Raw genomic sequence first — 20,170 nt, forward strand, 5'->3', positions numbered from 1 at the left:
ATTGTACATAAGACCAACACCCAATGAGTCAGCTGCAGGGGGAAATAATTTAATTGGCGTCTTAAAACAGCAACCAAAGGAATCACGCTCCTGATTTTATTTAAATAGAGAATCAGCCATTAAGCCTCACAGACTAGCTGCAGCTGGTCTAAGCTACTCTAGTGTTCCTAGTAAGCCTGGACAGCTGTGATAATTCATTAGTAGGGGAGTTATTAAAGAGCCAGCAACATATTTTTTTTTTGCAAAAATCGTCATGCTTTTATTCCCCTGGACACTGGGGGAAGCCTAGCAGTAAGAGAGAAGTCAGAGAATGCCAGGCTAGCTGGAGAAAAGACAAAAGACAAACTGTACAGAAAGAGTAGTCTTTAATATAAACGGGCAACAGATGCTGCAAAACGATTCCCCACTCCCAAACACTGGCTTTTGATTCAGGTGCATTTTTGATTCAAAGAGCATAAATACAAAGGTAATTACAAAATGGCAACACTTCACCCACGCCTCCTGGTAGAGGGTACCGTAATCATGGTTAGAGTGGGGCCTGAAACGGCCACCGGCATGGCCCTCTGGATAGCAGAGATACAGAGTCCAAGGCTGCAACCTCCCCTTCAGTCCTTGTTGTTGGTCTTAAATGTCTGAGATTAGGAAGCGACCAGTCCTGGTCTGACCAGGCAGGAGGCGAGACGTCTATTTCACAGTAATGAGCATGTGAACACGTTAAGCTTCCAAGGATAAATTAATCCATGAAAAGATGAAGGTCAACAGGAGCACTGGTTCAGAGCAGTGACGGTCAGGTGCAGAATTGTGAGGCCTGAAGAGGAGTCTATCCGGGTGTATGGCGGAGACCTCCCAGCCACAACTTTAGTCGTTCGCGAAGAAGAATTGTTTACGGAGGAAGTTAAAAGTGCCCGGCATCTGCTTGTACTTTCCTTTAGCAGACACAGCATGAGCCACCTGGGAAAGAGAAAAACCAAGGAGTTGGCTAGTTTGCTGGTTGAGTGTGGTGGAGCACAGCTTTTCCCAGCCCTGGAGATGCACAGATAACGATGGGTGCAGTGAGGAGGGCTGTATATGTTAGGGAATGGGGAGGAGAGGCAGTGGGTAGGTTTAACACTTATAAGGTGAGTGGGGGCAGGTTTGCTGGCAGAATTAAGACAACTCTGGAGAAGGGCAGGGCAAGATAAAGAGTCCAAGAGCAGATCTTGTGTCAAACCTCTGTGCTGTACTGTAGGTCTTTGCCTCTAAGATACTTCAGAGCCACTCCAATGCCCTCGTGCTCCTCATCAGATGCTAACCACTGAAGGCTGCCCAAGAGCAGTCAACACTCGCCCAGCCCACACATACAGTTCTTCATATGAATCAGAAATAACCTCTCCTTTGCTCACAAGAGAGCAGTCATTTCTTTTGTGTCAACACTTTCATGCAGCTTCTTTCAAAGCAGAAAGGTCTATTATCCCTCTTCCCTCCTGTATTTGCTAAGACTCCCCATCACCTCCCCAAGAATCCTGCACTGGGACCGAACGATTTCAAAGCATTCACTTTCCAGACTGAAAGCGGTTTGACCACTTTAGAAGTAGAGGACCTGATCCTCAGCTTGTTAAAATCAACAGCCATTGTGCCACTGGCTTCAATTGGAGCAGAATCAGGTCCAGGAGATTGTGAGAACAATTTTTCTTTCCTATTTTGAAGACAATGGAGGATGCTTCTTTATACAAGGGTTATGTAAAAGACCAGCTGAAATTCTGAAAACTGGAATGTAGTTTGCCTAGTCTCGGATGGACAAAAACAACCACCTCCCCACTATCTGAGTTGTAGATGTATGCCCAGGACACAATTCCTGGTAAGCAAATGATTATGATTATTGTTGGGCACTGCTAAGTAAACACAGTGGTGCATTTGATAGCACAAAAGCCTGTTTTGTTGCTATTTCATTTGTGGCAAATTGCCGGTACTGTTCTGCTGGGTCTCGCGCTTTCTCTTCTTTGGGGTAGGTTCAGGGCGCTATTGCTTGCCTCTGAACCAGTTCTTAATCACTCCCCTAGTGTCCTTGGAGGAGGGGAGTGAGAGGGAGGGACCGGGCCCCCTCTACTCCAGGTCCCAACCAGGGCCCTGGGGTTGTGGTGAACCACTTGACGCGGTTTCTTCCTAGGTTACTTCCCCTCATACCCGTCAGCTTGGAAGGCCCGCCTCTCTTCTATACAAGCGTGGCCCCTTACCTAGGGTTTCTGTTGGGCTTCCATGTTTCTGTTGGGCTTCCCATCATCCACCGCAGCACTCCTCCAAACCTTTCTATTTCTCTCTGGACAAACTCTTCTCTTCTGCAATCTGCACTCTGCTCCAATCCAAACCTTTCTCCTTCAACTACCACACCCTGTCTGACTGAAGCAGGGGTTTATATCCCATGACTGGAGTCAGGTGCTCTAACTGGAGTCAGGTGCTCTAACTGGAGTCAGGTGCTCTAACTGGCACACAGCTGTTCTAGTTAATCTAAAGCAAACCTTCCTCCCTTGGCAGGGAATAAGGCCCCCCCCTGCTAAACACTCTTATGCTGCCTTTCTGGCCATGCTGTATCACATATCCCCCCCCCCCCGCTCAACACCAAGGGGTTGGGCTACTCGGGACGAGAGGCAGTGTTGGCGTGAGAGAGGCCATCAGCGTTGCCGTGTTGGCTTCCAGCCCTATGCTGGACCCGAAAATGGAAAGGTTGCAAAGAGAGGAACCCCGCTCGTCACTCTGGCGTTTCTTTCCTTGTTCCTATGCATCCACTGGAGCGGGGCGTGATCAGTCACAAGGGGTAAACCGCCGCCCCAGGAGATAGTAGCGGAGAGTCTCCATAGCCCATTTTATCGCCAGACATTCCTTTTCAACAACAGCGTATTTTTGTTCCCTGGGGAGGAGCTTCCGGCTGAGGTACAAGATGGGGTGCTCCTCCTCCCCTACCATCTGGGAAAGGACGGCACCGAGTCCCACCTCCGAGGCGTCCGTCTGCAGGATGAATTCCTTCTCGAAGTCTGGGCCATGAGTACCGGATGGCAGCATAGGGCTGTCCGCAAATCTGCAAATGCTGCTTCCGCCGCATCTGTCCACTTCACTATCTCGGGGCCCCGAGCTTTTATCAGATCCGTCAATGGCCCGCTCTTGTGGCAAAATGAGGGATGAATCTCCGATAGTATCCAACTATACCCAAAAATGCTCTGACCTGCTTCTTGCGGATTGGTCGAGGCCAATCTTGTATTGCCTCCACCTTGTTCCATTGGGGCTTCACCACCCTCTCCCTACGACATGCCCGAGGTATTTGGCCTCAGCTAGTCCTATCACGCATTTCAGAGGATTAGCGGTGAGACCAGCCTTTCGCAAAGCGTCCAGCACTGCTTCCACTTTGTCCAGGTGTGTCTCCCAATCAGGGCTATGTATAACTATGTCGTCTAGATAGGCGGCGGCATAGTTGGCATGGGGTCGTAATAACTTATCCATCAGTCTTTGGAATGTGGCAGGGGCCCCATGGAGTCCGAAAGGGAGGACAGTGTACTGGAACAGGCCATCGGGTGTAGAAAAAGCAGTCTTTTCCTGGCATCCTTGGCCAGGGGTATTTGCCAATATCCTTTGGTCAGATCTAGGGTGGTTAGGTATTTGGCCTTGCCTAACTGATCAACCAGCTCGTCAATGCGTGGTATCGGTAGGCATCGAAGTGGGATACTTCATTTAATTTCCGGAAGTCGTTACAAAACCTCAGGGTGCCATCAGGCTTGGGGACTAGTACGATCGGACTGGACCACTGGCTGTGGGATTCTTCAATGACCCCGAGTTCCAGCATCTTTCGCACTTCCATCCTAATTTCTTCCCTTTTAGCTTCCGGTATTCGATATGTCTTATCGTCACCCTTACTCCGGGGCTGGTGACAATATGATGTTGGACTAGTGCCGTTCGACCTGGTTGGGTACAAAATACGTCCTGGTTCCGGTGGATCATTTCAATGACTTCCATCCGTTGTTCTGGGGTTAAGTCAGGAGATATCTTTACCTGCTCCTGTGGGCCGTCTGCCTGAGGTAGAGCTCCTCGAGTGACCAGACACGTCTCTCTGTCATGCCAGGGCTTCAGTAAGTTGATGTGGTATATTTGCTCTGGCTTCCGGCGGTCTGGTTGTCTAACCTTATAATTCACTTCTCCAATGGCTTCCACTATCTCATATGGTCCGTGCCAACTGGCTAGGAGTTTGCTTTCTGTGGTCGGCACTAACACCATCACCCGTTCCCCCGGCTGAAATCTTCGCATTTTCGCCCGACGGTTGTAGTATGTCCGCTGTGCCTCTTGTGCTTTTTCTAAATGCTCCCGTACTATCGGGGTTACTCGAGTTATCCGCTCTCGCATCTGTGTCACATGCTCAATAATATTCTTTCCTGGGTTGGGTTGTTCCTCCCAATCCTCCTTGGCGATATCCAATATCCCGCGTGGGTGGCGGTGGCGTCCATATAAGAGTTCAAAGGAGAAAAACCTGTGGACGCCTGGGGAACTTCCCGTATAGCGAACATTAGATACGGCAAAGAGTGTCCCAGTCCTTTCCATCCTGTGCTACCACCTTCCAGATCATACTTTTAAGGGTTCGATTGAATCTTTCGACTAGTCCGTCTGTTTGTGGATGGTAGACAGAGGTCCGAATGGCTTGTATACGGAGCAGGGCACATAAGTCTTTCATTAGTTTTGACGTAAACGGGGTTCCCTGGTCTGTCAGGATCTCCTTAGGGATGCCCACTCTGGCGAAAACCTGTAGTAGTTCTTTAGCTATTGCCTTAGACGTGGGGTTTCTTAAAGGGATGGCCTCTGGATATCGTGTGGCATAGTCAAGGATGACTAGTACGTTTCGGTGGCCCCGTGCCGACTTTTCTAGTGGCCCACTATGTCCATAGCTATCCTCTCGAACGGGACATCAATAATAGGTAAAGGTACTAGTGGGGGCCCGCAAGTGAGGTCGGGGGCTATGCAGCTGGCATTCAGGGCAGGAGGCACAATAACGCTGGACTTCTGCTCGTATTCCTGGCCAATAAACCTTCTTAGTATTCTATCCAGCGTCTTGTCTACCCCTAGATGTCCCCCAATAAATGACTGTGAGCTAACTCTAGTACGGCCCTTATGTGTTTCCGTGGGACTAGGAGTTGCTCTCTACTTCTTCCCTCGTATTTGCTCTATTCTGTACAACAGATCACGTTTGAGCACGTAATATGGCCTTGGGCCTTTGACTTTTCCTTCTACAGGCACTCCATTTACTTCCACTACCTCCTCCCTCACGTTCGCATATAATGGATCTTCGGCCTGGTCCTGCCCAAGGTCTCACGTGCAGTGCTGAACTGACCTAATTCCAGGGGCCTATTTTAACTCTTCCCCCTGGGGTGCTCCCACTTGGGTCAGGAACCTCCTCTGAGTCCTCCGTGGCCCGAACCTTCTCCTTGTCTCCTGGGCGGGTTCGCCTACCCACAAGGGAAGTCTTTTGATTAGCTGCCAGAATCCTGGTCCCTAACTTTTTAGCCGCCCTTCGTTCTCGCCTAGCCCTGCGGGGTTTTCCAGGGATGATGAACAAGTCTGGAGCAAATTCAGCAAACATTGGGGCGAGGCTATCTTTAGTTGCCTCTGTCTCAACCTGGGGGTTGCTACCCTCTCTGCCTCTATCGGGGTCAGTAAGTTCTCAAACCCAGGGAAGTCTCTCCCAATCAAAACAGGATAAGGGAGCTTGGGGACTACTCCTGCAGAAACTCTGGTGGTATTCCCTGGATTTCAATCCGTACTGGAATTGTAGGGTAAAAATTCACGGTGCCATGTACGCATGTTACCCCTGTACTTTTGGCCCGAGTTAGTTGGTCTGTTCCCACCAACTTTCCCGAGACCAACGTGACAGCACTCCCCGAATCTATTAATGCTATGTTTTTATACCATTCATTTTTACTGGTCTGGTAAATCCATGTGAGGTCAATGTAACCCCTACCAGGTTGATCAGGCCACATTGCTCCCATAATTCCCCAGATTACACTGCATAGGCACCTCCTTGTTGGGACATTGGGCTGCTATATGCCCCAATTCCCACATTCATACACCGTCCCTCATTCCGGTTATCACCCCCTGCCTGGGGCTAGTTGGCCGGCCCCCCACCACTTTCCCAAACCCCAGGTCCCTTTCTGGCCTCGAGCCATTCCTCACTGTCGTTCTCCCGGTTATAGTTTTTCTAGAGTTCTCGACAGTCCGGGGCTTGGGTTTGGGGGTTGTCTTCCTGGGTTGCCGTGTCTCCCGCTTGGAGTCTGGAACAGTTCGCGGGCTGCCAGTTGTCTTTCCACAAGGGAGACCAACTCATCATAGGTAGAGGGTCATTCTGACCCACCCAAGTCCTGAGTCCTGGTGGTAACCCCCGCATATACCTGTCCAATATTAGTACCTCCATCATCTCCTCAGAGCTATGGGCTTCAGGGCGCAGCCATTTCCGGGTCAGGTGGATCAAGTCAAACAACTGCGTTCGGGATGTCTTGTCCTCCATATATCGCCATTCATGGAACCTCTGGGCTCGTAGTGCCGTTGTCACTCCGAACCTGGCCAGGATCTCTGCCTTTAGCTGGGAATAGTTTGCTGCAGCTTCTGCAGACATATCGTAATAGACCTTCTGGGCTTCCCACATAGGAATGGGCAAGGATACCAAACCATTGTTGTCGGGGCCAGGCCTCCCGCAGGGCTGTTCTCTCAAAAGCCAGGAGGTATGCTTCCACATCATCCTCCCTGGTCATTTTTTGTAAGTAATGGCTAGCCCGTATGGTCCGGGTCCCTTCCCCGTGGTGATTCTGTTCCATAAGGGTCTTCATCTGGCTTATTAGGTCTCTCAGCAGGGCTCGGTCCTGAGCAGCCTGACTCAGCAGCAGCTGATTAGTCTCTTGCTGCAATCTAGTCGCCTCTTGTTGGGCGGTTGCCTGGACCCTGGTAGCCTCCTGCTGGGCCGCAGTGGCATGTATAAGGGCCTTGACCACGTCGTCCATCTTAAGGGTGGGAGGGTTATGTCTCCCCCTGGACTATGTCCCCAGCGCGCAGATCCCACCGCTGACACCACGTGTGGCAAATTGCCGGTACTGTTCTGCTGGGTCTCGCGCTTTCTCTTCTTCTGGGGTAGGTTCAGGGCGCTATTGCTTGCCTCTGAACCAGTTCTTAATCACTCTCCCCTAGTGTCCTTGGAGGAGGGGAGTGGAGAGGAGGGACCTGGGCCCGCCCTCTACTCCAGGTCCCAACCCAGGGGCCCTGGGGTTGTGGTGAACACTTGACTAGCGGTTTCTTCCCTGGGTTACTTCCCTCTCATACCCGTCAGCTTGTGAAGGGCTTCTCGCCTCTCTTCTATACAAGCCTGGTGAGAGGGAGGGACCGGGCCCCCTCTACTCCAGGTCCCAACCAGGGCCCTGGGGTTGTGGTGAACCACTTGACGCGGTTTCTTCCTAGGGTTACTTCCCCTCATACCGTCAGCTTGGAAGGGCCTCGCCTCTCTTCTATACAAGCGGGCCCCTTACCTAGGGTTCTGTTGGGCTTCCATAGTCAGGTGCTCTAATTGGCCACAGCTGTTCTAGTTAATCTAAAGCAAACCTTCCTCCCTTGGCAGGGAATAAGGCCCCCTGCTAACACTCTTATGCTGCCCTCTGGCCATGCTGTATCACACATTGCAGTGTATGAGTGCTGCAGCATGGAACGGGTACCCTTAAAAGTTAGTTTGAGAGGTTAGGATTTTCACTAAATTATTTCTAAAACACTGTACCCGTCATTCACAATATGGGAGAGTTATTTCTTAGAATCCTAAATTAGTATATACTCAGACTTACTGGTTCATTAACATACATATTTACATTTCATGGACACAAATTAAGATGCAATTACATCGCTCACAAGTCAAGATAAAAAAAATAACATTAACACAATCATCCGATGGGGTTATCCATATAGCAGGACATTCCAGGAGACAAATCAAAACCTCACTATGGTAGCAGAGAGAGTAAATGCAAAAAGCTAAGAAAGATGAATACGGAGAACTCTGAACATTACAAACACAATCATGTCTTGCTACTATACGTCCAAGCAGGAGATTATCTCAACACATACCATTGTGCTTGCTGCTGTTTGCTCTGACAGTTTGGCTGTTTTGTGACAGGATGGACAGACAGTCCTTTGCTCTGAGGCAGGGTGAGGACAGGCCATTAGGCAAAGATGAAGGCCTATATTTTCAAAAGTGACTTGTGATTTTGGATGTGACACCTGAAAGGGGCCTGATACTCAGAGGGCAGGTGCTCAGCCCTTTCAGAAAACCAGGCTTTTTCAAGGCATCTCTTCTTGGGCCCCCCAAAAACTGAAGCACCCAAAAAATCACTAGTCACTATTGAAAATGGAGATCTAAGTGTCTAACGCCTGACTAAATGCAAAACCAAACGCCTACATTCCGCAAGAGAGAGTTAGAAAAAGGAACATTTACCCTCACTAGCATGCTCAGCAAGTCCTCAGTATGAGCGTACTGTTCAAGCACGCTGTCCATTGTTTCGACGTACCACGAGCCACTCCGAGTATCCCGCCAGGAGACAAAGCCTTAGGAGAACACAGGGAAAGTAAGGTACCCATTCCCTACAAGCAGTCCTTTCTTTCCTGCCTAACTTCATAAGGAGATGACCTGAGGAGTAGAATTTCCACCCTATGGATAACTTCTTCCCAATCCAGCACTAGAACATCCAGACCCTTCGTGCGGGAGCATGGCCAGCACTACAGACTCACTGGGTGACCTGGAGCAAGTCAAAACCTTTCTGTGCCTCCGTTTCTTCCATCTGAAGTGGGGATAATTATTATTTGCCTCATGCAGGTGAAGGACTAAGTTAATGTTTGAGAAGGACAGATCCTCAGATGATAAATGCAGGGTGTTATTACTCACCAAAGAATAGGTTCTTTAAGGCTCTGAAAGAGGGAAAGTCAGAATACATACTAAGCCCTTTCTCTCACATTGCACTTCTCATCCACAGATCTGAAAGCGTTTTACAAAGGGGTAAATTATCCCCATTCTATAGTTGGGGAAACTGAGGCAGAGGGCAGGGAAGTGACTTGTCCAAGGTCACCCAGGAGATCAGTGGCAGAGCCAGGTATAGAACCCAAGTCCCCTGAATCCCAGACCAGTGCCCTAGCCACTGCCTCCCTGCTAGGCCAGTGCTTTACTTACGCTGTCTCACCTGGAAAAGTTGAATAGGACACCAAGATGTCACTGGGAGTGGGTAAGCTGGCTACGGCATCTGGCTCATCCAAGTTACCAGGCTGGATCTGAAAGGGAGTTGCATCCGACTCTACGGAACCTCCACGAGGTTGGTTTACAGGTGAATCAGAATCCACCTCAAATCCTCGGTCTTTTTGCTCTGCAAGAGGCAACCAGAAAGCCCTTCTCTGTTACATATGTAAGTAATAAGCAGTGGGTCCCTCTCACCCCTTAGCAAACACGGTCCTTCAACTAAAGGAGCTTTTTGTTTCATCTTCTGCTATGTTGGCTGACTCGGAGTCACCTGCAATTCACTCAAGCACAGAGTTCATTCATGCCAACCAGATGCTCTGAGCCAAATACAGAAATCTGAAACAATCAGCCATGGCAGCGGCCATACAGAAGCTGCACCAGTTTGATTCCTTCTGCTCAAAGCTCCAGTGCAATGGAACACATCTCCAGCTCTGACATCTTTAGAAACCTCACTCTCCACGGCCAATCAGTGCATTACCTCAGCAACAAGAATATGGGGCAGAGAGCAAGAGAAGACAGCCTGAGAAAAGGGAATAAGAACAGCAGAAGAAAGATGACACAGAATTATTACACCCTAAGTGCCAATGCACAAGCAAGCGGCCAGACAACTGTTTCTCCTCCTGAAGAAGCTCCGAAGGCAAAGCACTGCTAAAGCCAATATTCACCTCCGCCACAGGCTTGAATAAAGAAGAGTTTGGGTTTTCCTCTCAAGCTTGGGCAATGGGACCCATTGAAGAAGTTCACAATCTTTTCGACGGGAATGTGCTTTCCATCCGTGCCGTAAATAGCCCCGGGAAACTGAATATGGCTTGTCTGAAAGAGCAAAATCCACTGGTTGTTAACACAAAGGCAATAGGTCAACCTTTTCTCTAGTATAAATAACCCCCATTTTAAAAGTCTTTCCTTGGATGCCAGGATGAATCCAATGCTCTGGTACTTAGGAGGATTTGGGATGTGAGTTAAGGAGAGAGAAAACCAATAAGTTATTTTAAATAGTTTAAATTCCAGAAACCCATGCCCCTGATCTTCCAGTGGCCCCCACTTCTCCCCCAAAACCTGGGATTTGTCAGCTCTAGTTTACCCACTGCCCCATAGGCTAATTTGAATATTTGCTTAACGGCCACCCTAAATGGCCTTCTTTCTGTAATTTCATCACATTTCCTCTAGCGAGGTGCAGTTGCAATCCAGGGATTCATTATTACTGATTATACACACTCCATTGATCCATGGAAGCTCCCCTGGCAGATGTAGAATTATTCCATACAAAACATTGTTCAGCATGAGGCTCCCCTCAGCGTTTCATTCACCATAAACTCTGAACACACACCGTGTCCCAGGAAGGTTAGACCAGAGGGGCACAGGAAGGGGGATTAGCAGCAAGGTCAGATTAAAGTAGGAAGCTTGTGTTTGATATGGCTTCTGTCACCCCTGTGAAAAAACACCTCATCACAACGTTTTACAGCTATAAAGCAACCACCAGGCCTACCACCAAGGGAGGCCCCCATCACGCATGGTGACCAGACAACCCCCATCGGACTGTACACTTAGTTCAGCACTGCAGTTAGAACATCCTTTCCCTTGGCAACTCTAATTAGCATGATGCCTGGAAGAGAGAAGCCCCAATGGCCTATGTCTGCAGGGTAAGATCAGGACAGGAGGGAGAAGAAACCAGTCCTCACTCTGATGCCCAGGGAACGACGGCAATCAACACACACTTTTCAGGAGCAAACTTCTCCCCCAAGCCCAGGGAGATATGAACGAGATCACCGATCCTCTTACCTGACAGCCGTGGGAAAGGATCACCACCAGGCAGCAGTCCAGAGCGCTGTGGTCCTGCCTCGCCAGGCGCTGCAACTCCCCAGCAATTTCCTACGCACATTTGCAAAGGTCAGCAACTGTTACCTTCAGTCCTACCTCTTATCAATCCCACGTCCACATCATGCTGCTGAAAGGGGTCAGATTATGCTCTCCAGAGATTGGCCCACCCAAGAGCACAGACAAGCTTCCCTGCACTGTTCAACACTGATCTGGGGACACTGCTGCTGTGGAGGAGAGAAGACCCATTGCTCATTCCACAGCCCAGTCAATCCTTTCCCTCTCTTTTGCCAGCAAGGCTGTTAAAATCAATGCCAAGTGTCATTACAATTTTGTTACACTGATGCCTTTCCACAGGGAGACCCCACCTTAATTTCTGCACATGGGACACTGAACCACTGTCAGATGGAACAAGTTCAGGGTGATTGTAATCTACTGCTACTTAACATTTGCTGTTTAACCACAGAGATTTACTTTGCTGTTTTAAAGGACACCCTCATTTCTGCGTTTCTCCCAAATGCAGCACCAAATGGAAGGCAGTGCATTTGAGCGTGCGCACACACACCAATGCTCCGCCACAGATTTTAAAACAATCAGACTCGTTTGTTTTGGTTTCAATAGGTATGACAGGAGATTGAATGTCCTGCTTAATCTCAACAGAAAATCAAGCCCCTGGGTACGCCAGTCAGGGAGAATCTCAGTCAGAGATATCAGATAAATACACCCTCAGACAATTACTTATAAATCATGTTCAGGAATAAAAACTCAGACCAGAAAGCCCAAAAAAATGGGGCTCCTTTTTCATCTGTTACTATAACAGCAAAAGACATGATTTGAAAGTAATGCTTTCGCTGTCTCTTCGAACACTGAAGTTTTGGGTTCCGGGGTTATGTGCCCTTCCCATCGGAGCACATATTGTCACCCTCTAGCAACACTTTTAGGGTACGTCTATACTGCGAGCGAAGGTGTGATTGTAGCACAGGTAGGGAGACTCGTACCAGGCTTAATCTAGCTAGCACAGATAACAGAAGCCGTGTAGATGTGGTGGTATGGACTTCAGTGAGGGCTAGCCACACAAGAACATACACAGGCTCTCTGAAGGGCTTGTCCTCAGGTAGTTAGCCTGTGCTGCCAGATCTGAACGACGACTGCTACCTGTACTAGTGAGACTGAAGCCAGCACAGGTCTACCTACCCCTGCTACAACCACACCTTCACCTGCAGCATAGCCTCTTAATCCCTCAGCCCTCGCCAAATGCTTCCACCTTTACCTGAGCTTTGAGATCTCGTCGAACCAGGACGTCAAAGTGCAGCGACTTGAAGCGTTTTTCCAGTTTCTCACAGTCTACGTTGGAGCCCTCTCGAGAAGACAGGTCAGACTCTTCGATGAAACGGACGTTGTTGATGATGAGACAGTAACCACATGGGTCAGCTTTCAGAACATAAGCCTGGCACACATACCCACCGGGGAGCAATCAGACAGACAAACTAAATTCAACCTCCTTTATTCAGTGTCCACCAGCTAATCCAGCGAGATGCAACTCAGAACCGAAAATGCAGCTTTCATGAAGATCATTTGATTGCTTCTGTAAACTCAATTTATTTGAGTTTGCCCAGGATGACAGATGGATAATGGAATCCATGCTGCCTATTTAAGTTCCTTCTAAGCTGTGCAGCTGCATCCGTGCAGGCGGGAAGAGGCATCTCTCCCCTGGCCCCGAAGCTGCCGCAGCCAGGGACAGGCGCCTCTGCCCCAGCCCCGGAACCGACCTGGCGGGAAAAGGTGCTCTCCTCCAGCCACGGGCTGCTGTGCTGAGAGATGGCTGTGGGGGAGTCCTCTCTCCCCGTCGCAGCCCCAGGGAAGTCTGAACCCCAGACCCCTCATCCCCAGCCGCACCTCAGAGCCTGCACCCCCAGCCAAAGCCCTCACCCACCAACCCCCTGCCCTAGCCCTGAGCTCCCTCCCACATCCCAAACCTCTCATCCCCGGCCCCACCCGAGGCCAGACCCCCAGCCAAGGCCCTCACCCCAACCCTTTGCCCTAGCCCTGAGCCCCTTCCCACACCCCAAAGAGCTTAGCCCCACCCTCACCACATATTACCTCCATATTGGTGCACATAACAAAATTCATTCCGCACATGGATGTAAAAAGTTAAAGGGAACATTGCTCCCTACATATATCTCCCCAAGCAGCTGGGATAATGTTGCACATACAGCTTTACTTCATTCATGCAGAGTCCCACTGAAGTCAATAGGATCAGCAGAATCAGGGTCTTGACTGAAATGGATACAGGGTCAAACTCACTTCCATTGAGTTACATCAGGGATGAATTTGGCCTCCACTTTCCTAAACATGCAGGTCTGTATTCATAATACTAGCTTAACTTATAACGGTCATGCTGCATGAATGTGCGCAGTGCATTTTAGTTAGTGGGGGGTTTTTTATTCGTATATTTCACACGATAATTACAAAAACAAAATACCCACTCTACAAAATGCAGCACACTTTAAGTGTTGCGCTAGGTAATTATTAGTTGTCCTGATGATAACTGCTTAGAGAAAAATATTTGACCATGTGTTATTGGTCATATTTATGTCATATTTAATGTAATTCAAAGAGCGAGTGTGGTGTGACAATTGTTCTAATCTGAACTGAACTGGCCCAGTCAAAGCAGCAGGACTCACTCAGATGCTGATCTGACACCTGGACATCAAAGACACATTTGCCAATAATTATTTAAATGATCTTTTAAACAACACAGAAGAGTCTGAGTCAAATGAACCGTAAATAAGCAGAAATGTACGTTACCAGTCTGCAGGCAAACATTTTCAAAAGCACCTAAATCCCATTAACTTTGGCACTGAAGGCCAGATTTAGACCTGCTAGGCACTTCGAAGTTTTGCCAGCATAGCTCAGTTGGTTGTGGGGGAGGAAGGACAATCACACCCATAACTGATTGGCTTTGGGCTAGCAAAACCCCTAGACACAGTTATAGCAGCAAAAATGTCCTTTTGCTGCTTGTTTTGTGCAGAGAACTGGTATAAATTATACTGGCAAAAAAATTCTTTTGCCCAGTATGTCGGTAAATCCTTTCTAGCATAGACAGAACCTTACAAAGGTAGTTAGTCACTTGAAATAATGGCAGGCACCCAGTGAGATTTACAATAATAGCTTAGTGAGAGAGGCACCTAACTCCCACACTTTCAATGGAACTTAGGCACCTCACCTGCATAGATACTTTTGAAAATTACACGAGACACCTGCTTCACCTTCAGGCACCTAAATGTCTTTGTAATTCAGAGACTTAAGAGTCTAAGTCCCTCTGACTTTTGAAAATGGGATGCAAAGTGGGTGGGATGGGGGAGGAAAAGGAGGTAGTTCAGGTAAGAAATGAGTAAAAATAACGTACGTAGAAACAGGAAACTAACCATATCTGAGTTCCTCCTGGATGTCTCTGCAGCAGAACCTACAACATGTGATGAGAGAGAAATGACGTACAGCTCCGCCGCTTACTTCTCATTCTTTAGGGGTTGGGTCCCTGCTTAATGGGATTAATATTAATGCAAATATTTCCAGTGCTTTGCCCCATTTCTTAACATGTTCAGTCACACCTGAACTCCTCCTCGCTCCCGGCCACACACAGGAAAGAAACATTGTTCCTTTACATGCGTAATCGGACTGCAGATATTGAGAGTGAAGTTCTGGGGGTTCATTTATCATGGCTTTGGACATTGCCTGTTAAAGACGATTGACCAGAGAGTTGTGAATTTGAGTTTCGTTTGTCATAACAGAATCGGATGGGAAATCATCTCATAGCCTTACCATTCCAAATACCTTCTCTCCTCTCCTAAGCAGCAGGCAAACTAGCCTAGCCTCTAGAAGTCTCTGAAACAATCACTGTTACAACTCAAAGTAGTTTTCCTTTTGACAGCGTCTAGTTATTCAGGCTGATTACATTCCATCTTAAATCACCAATTACATGGCACTAGCACACTTGAGGCTGCGCCTCTCCCATCTTCGAGAGATGGATCCTCTATGACAGAGCCTTGGTTTTAGTCTCGGTATTTTCGTCTCTGGGTGCTTTTAATGCTAGAAGGCTCTCAGACACTAGCCAGAAACGTGTACAAACACTATGGATTAGATACAAGTAATAGTAGGCAGAGATACCTGCTTCATAGAGGGAAAATGGCTGCAGGAGGCTGCTAGTCACGACACAGGGAGAAAATCATCATTGCTCAGGAGAGGTGCCTGGACTAGCAGGGGATGGGTGCAACGTGTAGACAGCATGATCAGCTAGCCGGTGGCAAAAGGGTACAGGGAGAGGGTAGAGGGAATGCCTCCAGCGGTACTGATACACTCCAGAGCAGTGGTTCTCAACCATTGTGGGCCGCAAAAATGTGTTATGTGGGCTGCATCCGATACCTGTATGGCTCTACGGATGTCACATGGGCCGCAGTTCTGTGCTGATTGAGCTGCAGGCTGAGAACCACTGCTCCAGAGGATCCTACATCCAGAAGGCGGATTGGCACAATACGTGAGCCACACTGAGGCTCTCAGAGAAAGATGGGCTGAAGGGATCTACATGAGGTATGGGGAGAGAGAAGGAGGAATGAAGGACAGATAGGATGTAAGCCAAGAATTGGCAAGCGGAGATTGCTTACCCCAAGCTGCTGAACTGGGATGTGTTGACTCTTGGTATCTCTTAGTCACGGCTTGGACTGGGGTAGGCAAATATTCATGAGCCTTCCCATCTGTAAAGGTATAAGACACTTGCATTACTACCCTTCCTATAGACTTCTGCAAGAGATACACGCATATGAAGCAGAGAGCAGGCCTCTCTCTGGAGGATCTGGATGGAGCACTGCTGATTGCAGGTAACTGAGCCTCTCGCCCTGCTGCTTGGAGCTGGGACAGCAGTTGTACTTTTCCCCTGCGAGTCTTTGATTAGAACTGTGGGAGCTGAGGCTAGGACCAGACTCAACAGTGGACGGGAATTGCGAGCACACAGCAAAACTTGTTCTCACCATCACCCGGAGGGTACATGCACCTTTCTTCCTGGCTTGTGCTCTTAGAAATAGCAACCCACTCCCCTTTCCCTACCCCACCCAAATAATTAAAGCACCCTGAAAAGGCCAAGCCCTTCAGAAAAAGACTTCTCTCTACTCCACCCCTACCTAAATTCCCCCCTATATTCTCACTCCTTCATGTCCTCTGTCCTACATGATCCTTGCATCCCTTCTCCTGGTCCCACTTTCAGTTTTGCCTCTTCTTTCCTGCCACCACTTATTCTCAGGATGATCTCCCAAAACCCCCGTCTCTCCTGCTTCAAACACTTTGCCTTTCTCAAGGCCTTACTGTGCTGATCTTCTCAGTCCCAAATGTCTTTGCAACTTCGCTGCTGTTGTCCTGTGTATCGGACTCCTCTGAGCGAGAGCAGACACTCTTCAAGGCAGGGATCCTGCCTTTATGTTTTTAGTAAAACAATTTGTAATACTTATAAAACTCTCTATATAAGGCCTGGTCTACACTAGAAAAGTAGGTTGGCATAACTACATCACTCAGGGGCATGTAAAATCCACACCCCTGAGTGGTGTAGTTAAGCTGACCTAAGTCCCTGTGTAGACAGCGCTAGGTTGATGGAAGAATTCTTCAGTTGACCTAGCTATCGCCTCTCAGGGGGGTGGATTACCTACACTGAAGGGAGAACCCCTCCCGTCAATACAGCGATGTCTACACTGAAGCCCTACAGTGGCGCAGCTGTGCCGCTGTAGCATTTTAAGGGCAGGCAAGTCCTTAGGAATAACAAAGAAAATGTTGTTAATGAAACTAGCTATCCAAGAAATATGAATATATAAAGTTAAAAACAGAATAGGTAGCTAACTTACACATTAAATGCAAATAAAATATACTACGCTATACAGTCCCTTCCATCCAAGAATCTTAGCACACTTTAGCTTTACAGTAATCAACCTTCAGAACTCCTTTGACAGGTAAGGAGGTTTTACCTCCATTTTATAGATGGAGGAATTGTGATTTGACCAAAATCCCACAGCATGTCAGACACCGAGCTAGGAATGGAATTCAGCTCTGCCAATGTCCAATCCCTTCTCTAATCACTGGATCACCCTCTCTCGCTAATAGAAAAAGAGAAATGTTTGTGTCCTTGGAGATCAGATTTGAGGCACCACCGAGCTTACCTGCAAAAAAAAGTTATTAGCACAGCACTAGGAGATTGCTGCCAATTAAAAGTTTTCAGTGGTATTGGATAGCATTATATTTTCCCAGTGGCTGTGTGGAATAATCTATACAATCAATGATTCTGGAAGACATCTGGGCTATCAGATTTCACATGCTGTTAGCCAGTCTCCTATACCTCCTCAGCAACAGGGTTTACAACTGCTGTATCCAATTTTGCTGTCTATTACGAAAACAGCAGCACCACTGATACTTACAGGTATCACCCTTTCCACCACGTAAGCCTATTTCAACTGGTTTTAGATCAAGCGGACGCAACTGTGGGAATCTGTCCCCTTCACTCAGCAAAGCGGCAAGGTCATTCTGTCCAGTTTCTCGCAAGCTTGAGACGAATGCAGGAAAAGCTTGTCTTCCTCGAGTCTGAAGGTCTGTAACCAACTGCCTGGCTTGGTCTCTTCGAGTGCCTGCTCTCTACAGGGGAGCCAAACCAAGACAGAAAGCATCAGCATCCCATGTGCACGGCATGTCTGCAGTCCAGCAATTCATAAACAGCATGATGATGAGTACAAGAAAGGACAGGGGGATTTTCTAGATGTGAACAGAACATAAACTGATCAGGGTGTTGCCCTGGAGTTGCCTGGCTACAGGCTAAAAAGACAACTCATTGATGGCCCTCCCATCTTTCACATCAGCCTCTGGCTAGCAAATTCAAGCCTCTGCCTAGTAGAGGCCCAGAGAATTTTTTAAGGCCCAGGTACTATTATCCTTGATAGGTAGGGAAATTGAGACACAGAGGAACTGCCTCTGGGTCAGACAGCAAGTGAGTGGTACAGTGAGCTATAAAACCCAGGTCACCTGATCCACAGTGCTCCACTCCAGCCACAAGACAACGTTGCCTCCCACATGATAGGGCAAGTTCTACTGTATCATAACTTTGTTGGTTTTGTACAAACTAACCCCCAGCCTTTGAAGCTTCTCTTGGCTGGTTTACCGCCATGGTTAGGGTTATGCCACTTCAATTCCAATGTTGTCCTTCCAGCTCACATTCACAGCAGCTCTGTGACCTCGGCTCCCGCCATAAGCCTGAACGGACTGATCAGAAATCCAGGAAACTCCCCACAACTTCTGATTTGCCAGTGGCTGCTAAAGTTCAGCTGCTTACAGCCGGGCAGACGGTCCCGACTACAGCTCAGCGGCCTGACAATGACATCCAGCGGCTGCTGGGTTCATTTCAGAAGATAGTGGAGAAGTTCCCCAGCAAGCCTAAGGGGGTTGTGCAAACCCCGGGGGGCTGAGTGTGTGTGGGGGCATTGCCCTACCTTCTGCACTGCAGTCTCTAGCCATGGGCGGGGGCTCAAAATGCAATTACCCCAGGGCATGGGGAAGCAGCCTCAACAAAGGAGGAAGGGAGGACTGAGCAGGGATGGGGGCTACAGCAAGGGCAGGAGGGCGGCGGAGGGTGAAGGGGGTCCGGCCAGAAGCTCCCACCTGGATCTCCTCGATCATGTCCTGGGTGAAGACGCCCTTGTGCAGCAGCAGGTCCCAGAGCGGAGCCACCTGCAGCTCCCCCACCAGGCGCAGGCGGCTCCGCTGCAGCAGCGCCCGCTGCGCCTCCTCCATCCCCGCCGCCCCGGGACCCCCTTGGGTAGGTCCCAGCGGGGGAGCCGCAGCCACAACACAGCCGAGATGCTCCGCTTGCTTCCGGGATCCGCCCTCAGCCCGGCCCCCTTCGGGGCGGTCTATAGGATCCGCCCTTCCCTGAGGCCCCTCCTCCTATAGGGGGCCTCCTCTCCGGTCCTATAGCGCCCGCCCTGATGCCTAACGCGTAGGGCTGTGTGACACCAGCCCCTGCGGATCCCCAGGGATTTGCACGCGTCCTTCCCTTTTTCCACCAGCTCCCTTCACAGCACCTTCCCTTTCTCTCTACCCAGGGCTGTGCATAGGGCCCTAAAAGAATCTACCTTCTTTCTAGGGGTTTAGAAGCCCCTGTTGCACCTTTCTATAATATCCTGTAGCCCTTCCACTATCAATACTAGTCGTATCCCCAAAAACAATTACGGTCTCCCCCATCAAACAGCACTGCACAGCTAACAGCAGTATATGTATGTCCACATCCTCTATTCAAGTGGCTGGCATGGGTCAAGATACCAGACTAGATGGACCATTAGTCTGTTCCAGGGCTGTTATTCCTGCATGGAAAAAATATTTCCATGTATAGCGGCAAACTTTACTCTCACGTTGGTGTGAATTTGGAGTAATTCTGCTGAAACCTGTGGTGTTATACTGGCTTTACACTGGTACAACTGAGAGCAGAATTTGGACCCGAGTGTGTGGTCTTTGAGGTCGCACTAATAGCCCTATATAATTGTGTGGAAGTGAAGAAATTTAGGCTATTTTGAATAGGGTTGGCATTTTATACCTCTAGCAGGTCAATCTCCCTAATTCAGTTACCATGCTAACAGAGGAGCAGGGGAGATGGAGATGAGAAGCAGAGGCAGAGAAAAAAACATATTGCGAGGCCAAGAAGCCACAGGGTGATGCAGCACCACGGTGAAGTGGGCTGGCACTGTGATGCAACATGTCGTAACACAGCAGCACCATGGTGACACAAGGACATATAGGTGCTGGAACCAGGCTTAGTGGGTTGCTTCTGCACCCCCTGGCTTGAAGTGGTTTCCATTATATACAGGGTTTAATTTGCTTCAATGGCTCTCAGCAACCCCCTTCCCCCCCCCCACATATAAATTGTTCCAGACAGCGCCATTGTGACAGAGACATGGGCCGACATCGAGACATGATGTCACATAGTGACGCAGCGCCACAGTGACGCAGGCTGACATCATGACATGTCACATGGTGACGGAGGCTGACGTCATGACATATCGCCACGCCCCA

At 48.9% G+C, this 20,170-nt stretch overlaps 1 protein-coding gene across 2 annotated transcripts; it reads right to left on the reverse strand.

Annotated features, from left to right (window-relative positions):
* Positions 1–346: 346 nt before the first annotated feature.
* Positions 347–18,986, reverse strand: CASP9 (caspase 9). 2 transcript variants are annotated; one of them, XM_032779564.2, is made up of 10 exons: positions 18,764–18,986; positions 17,533–17,746; positions 15,742–15,831; positions 14,509–14,546; positions 12,351–12,527; positions 11,045–11,134; positions 9,931–10,078; positions 9,213–9,392; positions 8,474–8,583; positions 347–951 (listed from the first exon to the last, which is right to left on the reverse strand). In XM_032779564.2, exons 1-10 carry the CDS (start codon positions 18,893–18,895, stop codon positions 859–861), a joined length of 1,272 nt encoding a protein of 423 aa, XP_032635455.1. In that variant the 5' UTR covers positions 18,896–18,986; the 3' UTR covers positions 347–858. The 2 variants fall into 2 exon arrangements, with proteins under 2 accessions (XP_032635455.1, XP_032635456.1); XM_032779565.2 differs by having other exon boundaries at positions 863–951; positions 9,203–9,392; positions 18,764–18,954.
* Positions 18,987–20,170: the final 1,184 nt, after the last annotated feature.

Source organism: Chelonoidis abingdonii, chromosome 23, assembly GCF_003597395.2.
Source record: "Chelonoidis abingdonii isolate Lonesome George chromosome 23, CheloAbing_2.0, whole genome shotgun sequence".
Classification (NCBI taxonomy): Eukaryota; Metazoa; Chordata; order Testudines; family Testudinidae; genus Chelonoidis; species Chelonoidis abingdonii.

Coding starts and splice junctions, on each gene's coding strand:
- CASP9 (XM_032779564.2), bottom strand. CDS start 18,895: ATGGAGGAGGCGCAGCGGGCGCTGCTGCAGCGGAGCCGCCTGCGCCTG. Junction 15,832..17,532: donor TGGTGGAAAGGGTGATACCT/GTAAGTATCAGT, acceptor ATACCTTTACAG/ATGGGAAGGCTCATGAATAT. Junction 10,079..11,044: donor TCCTTTCCCACGGCTGTCAG/GTAAGAGGATCG, acceptor TTGCTCTTTCAG/ACAAGCCATATTCAGTTTCC.